Below are 10,293 nucleotides of genomic sequence, written 5' to 3' on the forward strand. Positions count from 1 at the left end.
AATAGCGAACCGTCCGTGTGTCTTACGGCCAATCGAGAGGTAAGGTTAGTTCTCCCACTCGCGACACGGAAAATATTACTCCAATACGTACGGACGTACAACTTCTACTCCAAACTGCAACGAAGAAACGCCAGCCATCGAAGCTGTGCTTAATTTCGACGTTGTTGCAAACCGATTTAATTGTTTCTTTCTCAGTAAGGTTAACCGTCCCGTTTCGTATTACTTTCCTCGCGGACGAACAAACAAGGTTGAACAATGAACGTATTCGAAGATACATGGTCGCGACTGTGCAACGAAGACAAAGAGACTATGCGAGCTGTTGACGACTATGACATCATAACCTATCAACGAGAATCGTCCTAAAACATTCCGTGGCTCGCAGCGGTCGTTTTATCGTCCCGATCGACGGATTCCTACAAGCCGAGGAAAAAGAAAGTTCGTTACGTTCAGAGGTCTACTCGTTTGTCACGGCCTACTCCTTTACTCCGCGTTTTCTCACCTAACCGCAACCGATCTTTCCTTCGCGAACGAACGCGTCAGCAACGAAAATACGATCCGGCGGTTGTCGCAAAGTAGAGTAGAAAATCGTGCAACTTTGCGGACTTACCGGTTTCCAGTCGATCGTCACATCTCCAACTTGCCCCCAGTTACCAGCCGGTCAAGGCACGTCGTCGTCCTGGCACTGACGAACTCTTTCACGAAACGTTTAGCGAGAGGCACACAAGCACCGAGGAATCAAACGATCACACCATGGCGCGCAACAGCAGCAGCCTGCAGGCCATCTTGAAGCCACCGACGAGGCACGCACACAGTAAACCCCGTCGAAGCAGGCACACACGGCGTTGAGGTCCTCCCAGCAGGACGGAAGACGAGCGAGTGAATGCTCCGTCGAGCGGCGGCCATGATGGCGCCACTGGTCGAACCGTTCTTACTCGAACGAAATTCGTTACTTGAAACTCGAGACTGATCGAGTTAACACGAACCTCGGACTAGCTACAACTCGCACATTCTTCGTTTACATTTGTGCAGATTTGTGCAAATGCTTCCGTATTTCACGACGTTAAAGTAACGCGTCTTCTAATGGTGTCTTCGAGTACAATCGAATCGGTACTGCGTCGCGCGGTCGTCGAGATGGCGCCACCAATCGGTCGCGTGGCCTATAAGTCGGATAACAATTATCTTTTTTTTTTTTTTTCATGTAATATATAATTACACTTGAAAGCTCAGGGACAAACAGTTCCGTCGTTTTACGAATTGAATTATAATACATTCCCTTTGCACGAAGTATTAATGTCGGCGACGATACCGATCGACCGTTTCTTTTCGCCTGTTCGGCCAATTATGGCGGTAATACGAAATCGAATTTGCTCGACATTTCAAAGCTGGTCGATGAATTCTCGTCAAATGAGTCACGCGCTACCGATATCTTCGCGGCTGAGATTAAACCCAAAGTCGTTGGTTGAACATCGAGCTTGTGCTTTTCTTCGAACTGGACGACGAGCAAATTCATCGCGTAGATATCGGAATTTTTGCGTGATACGTCTATCGATAAAGGCCGGATGCTTGCAGTCTTCAAAACGTGCATATAATTTATTAGATTAGCTTGTTAGATGGAAAGTTATTATTTATTACTAAATAATAAGCCATCAAGAAGTTAAGATAATTACATTTAATTTCAAATAGTTTTTTTACCACATATGAATGGTATTATTCTTGAGTAAATTCATGATGAGAAACAGATCAAGTTAATTTAACAATTGAATACTGTACTCCTAAAGATTATTATTTCTTTCTATTATGGATTTACGGAGGAATAATACTATTCGAACTCTCCAAATCCAATTGCATTGTTCGCAGATTCTGAGAAAACGTTTATGGATTGTATACCTGTTTTCAAGCCTACAAGGTTTACTTCCGATACCAAATGCAAGTAATCGTTCTATTCAAAAAGAAAATTCGATCAGCCGACGCGTTTCAATGTGTCATCACGAATTAAAATTGTATAGTACGATTGCCCTGAAAGACTACCGATCGTTGTACAAAGGAAAACTGATGATTCCACGAGTTACAAATAAGTACGATACATTCGTTTCAGATTTTCTCTCAGAGCACCCGTTCGATCCGTAACTTTCTTAAATAGATTTTATTCGAGCACTAAACAGTGATATCTACACTCTACAACAAACATTTTCGTCTGTTCTCGTCGTTAATAGTTATCCGCACGCTTTATTGTTATTTAACGACCGCAGCAATTAGAAATTCCATACAAATATTAATAGTCGTTATTGCTTGCCAACTGAACGGCGCCATTGTATAATTCCTACCACGTTATATCAATACCTGGCGAAAGACGATGACTTCAAGACCAAAGTTCGATAAATTGAATCGATCATTAATACATGAAACCTCTCGTCCTTCCTTAGGCCCTATTCTCACGAAAAAGACGGATAAATCCTCGGCACATCGTAGTAAAACTCTTAATAAACGTATTATGTATATAAATAAGTTATACAATCGATGGCTCAATTCGAATTATTAAATATATATATATATATATATATATAATCTATATATATATTATGTATATGAATATTTAAGATCTGTATGACTAGAATATATTATATATAATATCTCGACATGTATCACATGCTATATTGACTATCTCGTTACCGGACGGGATTTGGAAATTGTATTCCTCATCCTTTTACATTATTTCTCTCTCTGGCAGTTAGTGCTTATTTCATCTTTAAACAAAAAAAGAAAGAGATTATTTTAGATTTCTTCACAGCGATTGCTTTCTCTCGTCATTCGGCATCCTTCCACCAGAGACAGAAATATGCTGTCGCTTATTGCTGCGTTAGTAATTGTAGATCTTGAGTTTTTATTACTTCTTTCGTCGTTAATTTCTAATACTTTCATAAAACTTTCATCTTAGGAGCGTCAACCGTAATATTGACTTAATGTTTATCGAACTCGTTAGAGGACGCCCGCCATTGGAATAATACTTCGCTAATACTTTCGTGGTTCGTCAACGAGCAGCATTCGAAACTTACAAGCTAAACATTGTCGCACTAGTCTAGCCCATTTACGTTAAGTCGATCGTTAGATCTTGGAAGATTAAACGTGTTACATTATAGCCAAGTACTCTCTGTGAAAAAGAAATCGTCGATGTTCGAAGTAATATTTTCTATCGTTCTCCCTTCACCACGCTGTACAGGATGTTCCATTCGGGACAGGTTGCCCCGATTTGGTCGTCGATTAAATAAAATACGAGACAATGCAAAGTTTCTGGAAAATACCTTGTCCATGCTATCGCAAAGAGTTAATCAGTTTGCTCATCCGATCGTAGGTATTCTCTCAATTGGATGCTAAAACGTATCCAAACGGTTAACGCTACTTTGAAAGCTGAATATCTTCGAAACTGGACAGTTCGTTAAAAAGAGCTAGTAGAACCATTTCCATCGTGACCATTTTAAAAATCGTCTACTTTCACAAACAATCCTTCTGACTCCTTAAAATAGCGACGATCCTAGGCTGGCCTGTTCCTAATGAGACACCCTGATCAGTAAAGAATCCTTTGATACTCTCGATGTCTCTACTATACTCCACTCAAGGCCGCCACCCCTGTCATACAAGTTATTCCATACTTCATCCCTTCTCCGTACATTTCAAACAGAAGAAGAAGCCAACAGGGCTAAAATTCGATAAAAACCGTACTCAACGTACAGAGGCAGTGGCTCTGAATCGAACACTTTCGTTCTACTAAAATTCCAACCCTATTCCTCTCAATTGATTGCTCCTTTCGATTCTACATCTTAGCGAAATCTTTAATTCGACTCCCCACTTGTCACAGCGCCGTCAGTCGGGGGTCCTCCAGCGGTGACACCCTGAGGATCGGTGGCAGGAAGCCCAGGCATGTCCTGGACGCCTTGGAACAACTTGCCTGGAAATCCGTGTAGGAGATCGTAGGAAACAGGCGTGGGTGGCAGAGCGGTGGTGTGAGCGTGGGGCGACTGAAGCACCGCTATCACTCGTCTCAGTTCCTCCAGAGCGTTTCCTGCGCGAGGCGTATAATTTGTCAACGTGTAATTGGGTAAGAACGGGTGAAATCTAGCAAGGTCGAAAGGTCTCACGGGAAGCGTGCTTTTCAGCACGTTTTGCGCGTTACCTTGCATGAGAATATAGTTCTTCGCCAGCAGAAGAGTGGCTATCTTGGACAGCTTTCTCACGGACGGACTGTGGGCGTAGGGAATGACAGATCGAAGCTCGTCGAGGGCATCGTTCAGGTCGTGCATCCTTCTGCGCTCTCGCGCGTTTATGTTCAGTCGCATGCTTTTACCTTGGCGCGTGCTCTTCGACTTTGGCGGGCAGTTCAGTCTGGACGCACTAGGTCTGCGATTTAAAACATTTCATTGCGATTTCGCGTGGTTTCGAGGTGTACATCCGATGGAAGAACCGGATGATCCGCACCGGGAGCTCGGTTAATTGAGAAAATTTCAACCCTGTAGCTGGGTGCACTTCGAACAGGTGCAGCACGTTCGTCTATGCGACAGTAATGCAAACTAAGAATTGATCGAGTCTTGACAAGGTATACATATATATTGCTTTAGATTGAATTGTCAGATCTTTTCAAGATAACTCTGATGAAGTACCAGCTTCTCCAGAGACACGTTCTAATATTGTGGAAATTTTAAACAGTGTTGTTGATGTTTACAATCTTTCAATCGGCAAGTTCTTTGAATTTTTGCGAACAAAATTGTGTCCGACTTCTCATAAAACAAAGAAAAATTCTATACAATGGACACATGTTGCTGGCAAAGAGTAGAAAAAAATGTTTGGAAAATTGCTTCCTCGAACATTACACGAAGACGCACATGATATAAAAACATTGTACGAAGCCTGTCAAGGTTATAGTATCAAATATATTTTTACAAACGAGCTACTAATACCAACGGATAAGCGAGGTTTTTCCTCTCAAGACAAGACCAACCTTGATCTACTTGAATTTATCTTTACCTGGAAAAATTCCCCAATTCATTGGCAAATATCCTCCCGGAAAAACAATATAGAAATTTGCAACGAGCATTACTATCTGCCACGCCGATGCATTTGCTGCACCGGTTCGAAGTTCGGTGACCGAGCGGAACGTCGCTTCCCGAGGTGAATTCGCGACCAACTTTCGTTTCCTGCGTATCCTTTCTCATTTAATCGAGCATCAGGTTCCGGAGGAGGATTAAAGCGGACTCATTGGGGAGACTTCCTGGTACCTTTCGTGGCCCGGTCTGTTCTCATCGGACAAAGCACTCGAAGAGGCGTGCGGTTGCGGTTGCTGCTGAAAATAGAATCCACCGAGACCGACGGCACCCAGAGGAGTCCTCCTACCAGGTGCACTCTGAGGGAGCTCCGATGAGTAGCCAGCTGGAGGAGCGGAAACGCTAGGGTGAGACGCTCCTGGCACCGAGTACATGGACTCCAACGACGCCGCAGATTGCGGTGGCAGAGGATGCTGTGGACGACAATTACGTTCGTTGCGTATATGAACGGAGCAAAATAATTATAACAATTAGGTAGAGTCGTTTCATTTCTTTGGTACGGTGTTTTATCGGTAGATGTAGAAATCAATTCTGTGCCTTTTTAAGAATGCGTATAGTTGTAAAACCAAATGTCGACGCAATTGGTGTCATAGTTAATTGAATGTGAAAGCAAAGAATTAATTTCTACATCTGACAGTGATCGAACACACTCGCAGTCTGATAAAAGAACAACGATAAGCATTCGTTGGCTACTGAACTTCGAGCATATAGCTAAATTGAAATGGCCAACAGGTCGAAGACTTGGGTTTCTACATTCATTATGATCGGGTTAAGCTCGTGGAAGGTTGGTAATTTAATTCTGCTTGACCTAATCCCACGAGGAAAAATTAATTTTTCTTCGCGTCTTTTCATTGATCTCGTCAACAAAGTATCAACTTCTCGTCATACAAAAAACAACCATGTACCCTTATGAAAATTCTTCATACTCCCGCTTCATCCCCTCTAAGCCGTTACGTGTCCCGTCATCACGTGGCGTGCGTCACGAAACATTTCAGTTCGAGCAACTAAAGTTCTCGAGGCCGAAACGACCGGTTTACTCGACATACCGATAATAACAATCGGATTCTCTGTTAACGACAAAAATGTAACTTTAATCATGTTAGTATCTTTAATTACAGATACACACAGTGGCGCGATGCTCCCAGGCCCATGTGGGATGCGATGCCGAGCGCTGCCAGGATCCTTGCTGAAGATGCGCCTCGGGGAGTCCCTCTCTTCTGTCGTCGTCCTCCGTCGAGCTGCTCTCGCCGTCGTAGGATCTCATTTCCTCGAGGATTCCCGTGCGTAGATTTCAAATATATTCCTCCGCGCTCCCGCAGTCACTGCGAATCGGCCCCTTTCGACATAAGCGACCCCGTATGAGCATAGAAGCGTCCCGTGGCCGGTTCGTCATCGTTCACGCGTGACCAACGCCGCGGAAGAGCGAATGGCACCATCGACGACCATAATATAATCAATAGTAACCGCAACACTTACCGACAAATTTCTTTCCGTCGCCGGTCATGCACGGCGCAGGATCCCCCCCCCCGAGCGCACCGAGGATCAGCAATATTTTTTGCGCACCACCGCGTGACGTGTCATCCCTCCTGATAAGCCAGCTCCACGCAAACGGCACAGTTATCAGTGATTATCCAGCGTGACTCTTTCCTGAATCGATGGGTCTCGCCACCGATTTCGTCCGATGTATAGAAATCACTGTTTACGAGCGTGGACGACGCCGATTACAGCCATGTTACGTTTTCCTCGACCGATACGTCCCCCCGGGGGCTCCCCAGCCGTTCGTCGCGGGTTTCGTCGTTCCAGCGTCAGTTTCCTCGGGTGTTTTTTATTTGAGACTGTTCCATCGGCTCGCGGTCGTTGGTCAACGTTTATTTTTCCTCGTCACTGGAGTCGGTGCATTTGTACTTTAATGAAATTATCGCGCACAGACGGGACACCCTCGCGCGGAGCACGCACGCGTCTATTGTTTGCAGACGCCCTGCGCAGAGGGTGCATCGCCTGCGACCTCGTGCGTAGTTCCGGCGGTCTCCGACAGGACGAGTGAGCGTCGTCGAAGGGATGCTGGGCTGGACCAACGGCTGGCGAACCCTGGCGAACGTCCGGCCAAGTTCCAGGGGATGATGCATCTGCTTCTTACCATCTGGATAGGTCGATGCCCGGACGGAAGGGCTCCATGCGAGACGGGGTGCTTTTGCCCTTTCGACAGTCGGATGCTCCCCCAATTCTTTCTTCTTTTTTTTTTTTTTTTGTCAGGGGTGGCTTTAATTTCGTGACATTGCGGCTGCACAATACTCCTCGGCTTTTGGTTGATACCGTGCAGCATTGTCTTCGCGAAACTGCGGGCCCAAAGGGACACGGATACGTTTTTTACATCCAGACACTCCGAGCGAGGCTTTTATTTTATCTGAATATTTGTTTCAATTTTTCATTCGTCACGACGAACAATGACGCAAGTTCAAGTATGTACGTGTAACTATGACATATATTGTAGAGAGAGCGAGGTGAAAGGGCGAGGTTCGCTGAGTTTTCGTTTTGTAACCTGATGGTAACTACATTTTTACTTTTGCAACATTGCATGTAAAGGGTTGTCCGAAAGGGGTTTTAGTAATTTAATAAAATACTATTGAAATGGAATACGTGACCCGAGTGCCTCAAACTTATTTCTAGAGCAACTCAATGATTGACAATTTTACCTGTAATGTTTAATTAATTTTATCGATAAATCAGTTTCTCTTTACACCTCTTCTTACTTAATCGTTCAGAGTAGACGCATCATCTCGCTGACTGTAAGCAGTTTCATAATGATCGCGAATTATTACAACGTAGTTAGTACGAATAACGTCAAAAAAGTTAATGCTCGACGCCAATTAAGGGTTCGTGTTTCCGGGGAATTTGAGATGAAAGACGAGCTTTGCCACTGAATACAGTAATTTTTATCCCAAACATCTAACTTTCACGCCACGTAGGAGTATTCGAAAATTGATTACCTCGCTAAACCATAAAGTTATTGAATAAATGGTCCTCTAATTATTTCGAGCAATTGAATCCATTTAGCGGCTGTCTGACTGAAATAAAGATGCTTCATGATTTGATATGGACCGCGACCCTTAACACGTTGACTGCCGAACTAATAATCGTGAACGTTTCTGCGAGCCTAAAATTATCTTTCCATACAATCAGAAACGATATAATCCACCAATCGTTGTAGTATTTATTTCTACGACATTTTCGGCAGACAACGTGTTAACAAAGGGGACACAACAAGCGTGTGCGTGAACTCCGGGAAAGCGCATCTCGAATTCCAGCAGCGAAATTCGGTAACGTCGGTTGGAGTAAGAACGTCGAAAGATGGAAAATAGGCGCGGAGATACGAAAGATTTCATAAATGGTCGAGGGGCGGAAAAGCTGGCCGCGAGGGGGATCGGCGGAGGACCCCCCTCGCGTTCGCGAGTAATGTTTGCGGATCAATTTTGCGAACGGCGAACGATGCGTCGCGATGGAGAACGAAATAACGACGGATCGACGGCTGACACGTTTCAGGCGTGCGTTATACCTGACCGTGGGCATAATAACGCCGAAATCAAAACCGACTATGCCGCGCGCACGTCGGGGGCCATATTGTTCGCTACATCTGTCGTGTGCACGACGCAGGGGGTTGTCATTCGCAACGAACGCCGTTCGACGAAAATTCAGTATCGCTCGTGCGTTCGAGCCGCCTTTAACGCCGAGGATGGGAAGGGCGGGTGCACCAGGGAAGGGGTTTGGGGAACAATGGGGAATTTTTCGGCACGGCGAAAAAATATTTTTTCGCATTTTCGGTTTTAATTAATGCCCCGGGAAACGAGGCAAGCCCGTAGAATCGGCGCAACATTTTCGACGTATTTTCGCGTGTTACGCCGGGTTCAACTTTCACGTTAGAAATAGCATCGGAAATCGATGAATCTTTCGGTCCTTCTTTTTTTTTTTTTTTCACGTGTTCGGTCTCCTTGTTCGGGGAAATGTTTGGATAAGTTTTTCCCTTTTGGCTTGAAAAATCGGTTGAAACGAATGTTTGAAAGTAGTAGATGTGTATAGATTTATAATTATTAATGTGTATTTAAAATGCGTACATATTTACTAATATATTTGATTTAGAACGGTTTTACAAATGTATTATTTTACGTAGATATGTGTAAATACACATGTACGCCCGCATACACGCCCGTGTATTCCTATTTGCGGCTAAATAAATACAGAATCTTTCTAGGTCGAGTACCCTCCGTCGTAAACGATTCGTTCGACGCTGGGAGTCTCTCGAATTTCGGCCAGTCGGCAAGTGGTAGACGTCATTTATCATGCCGTGAGATTTCTAATAAGATTGCACTTTTCTCTGGTGAAACGTTTCTCCTCTTTCCGCTTTTCTTTTTTTATTATATGTAAGATAAGCGTTACACATAATATCCAATAAAGGTACTATGCTTACCACGTGATATTGTATATCATAAACAAATTTTACTGCGTTAAGTTTAGTTAACCGATCGCAGAATCACTTCGAGCGATACATATCGTAATAAAGTCATTCGACAAATTGATTCGAGATTTTAGCCGAGTGGTAATTAAAGTTCGACCCGATTGCCGTGGATTACGTTACGATCGGTGTACTCAGATCTAATAGCCATTGTTCCAGGCTGCAGCTAAAGCGTGATCTACACTTTAAATTAGAATCCTAAATTTACTGCTAACTCGATTTCGATTTTACGTTAGTAATTTAATTGAAACTACCTGGAAAATTACGTTACCTGTACTAATAATATAAACCTACATATCGCGATATACTCTCCCCCTTTCTCGTCTTTCATATAATCCGTGTATCTATTCCAAGTATAACAAACGAACAGTGTTACACAAAAGATGCCTGTCTAAACCATCCGAGATAATCCTTCGTACGTTTCGCTGTACGTACAAGGGATTAAATCGCAGACTTTTTCTCGTCGATACGAAACAAATTAAATCGAGTCTGGCTTCTCAAAAAAAAAAAAATAAAAATAAAAAAATAAAAAAAAAGGTACACAAACCCAACGTCCCCGGTCGTCGTCTATTATTCGCAGCACAATTTCGCCGCGTCTCGAGCGATACACGCGCGAGATTATATCCCCTGTTGAGGTGCCAAAGGAAAACCCGTCGCGTCGGGAAGAACCGAGGAAGGATTCCATCCGCCCAC

At 43.9% G+C, this 10,293-nt stretch overlaps 2 protein-coding genes across 3 annotated transcripts in view; both read right to left on the minus strand.

Moving 5' to 3' along the window:
• Window positions 1-3,829, minus strand: part of LOC128887377 (uncharacterized) — a 41,009-nt gene extending 37,180 nt beyond the window's left edge. For both annotated transcript variants that reach the window (XM_054143204.1, XM_054143206.1), the window contains exon 1: window positions 608-3,829. The gene's annotated coding sequence lies outside the window, so the exon portion shown is untranslated. The remainder of the gene's footprint in view (window positions 1-607) is intronic.
• Window positions 3,828-6,357, minus strand: LOC128886775 (class E basic helix-loop-helix protein 23). Its single transcript, XM_054141939.1, has 4 exons — window positions 6,220-6,357; window positions 5,268-5,506; window positions 4,169-4,392; window positions 3,828-4,057 (listed from the first exon to the last, which is right to left on the minus strand). Exons 1-4 carry the CDS (start codon window positions 6,355-6,357, stop codon window positions 3,828-3,830), a joined length of 831 nt encoding a protein of 276 aa, XP_053997914.1.
• Window positions 6,358-10,293: the final 3,936 nt, after the last annotated feature.

Source organism: Hylaeus anthracinus, unplaced genomic scaffold (genome assembly GCF_026225885.1).
Source record: "Hylaeus anthracinus isolate JK02 unplaced genomic scaffold, UHH_iyHylAnth1.0_haploid 11985, whole genome shotgun sequence".
Classification (NCBI taxonomy): domain Eukaryota; kingdom Metazoa; phylum Arthropoda; class Insecta; order Hymenoptera; family Colletidae; genus Hylaeus; species Hylaeus anthracinus.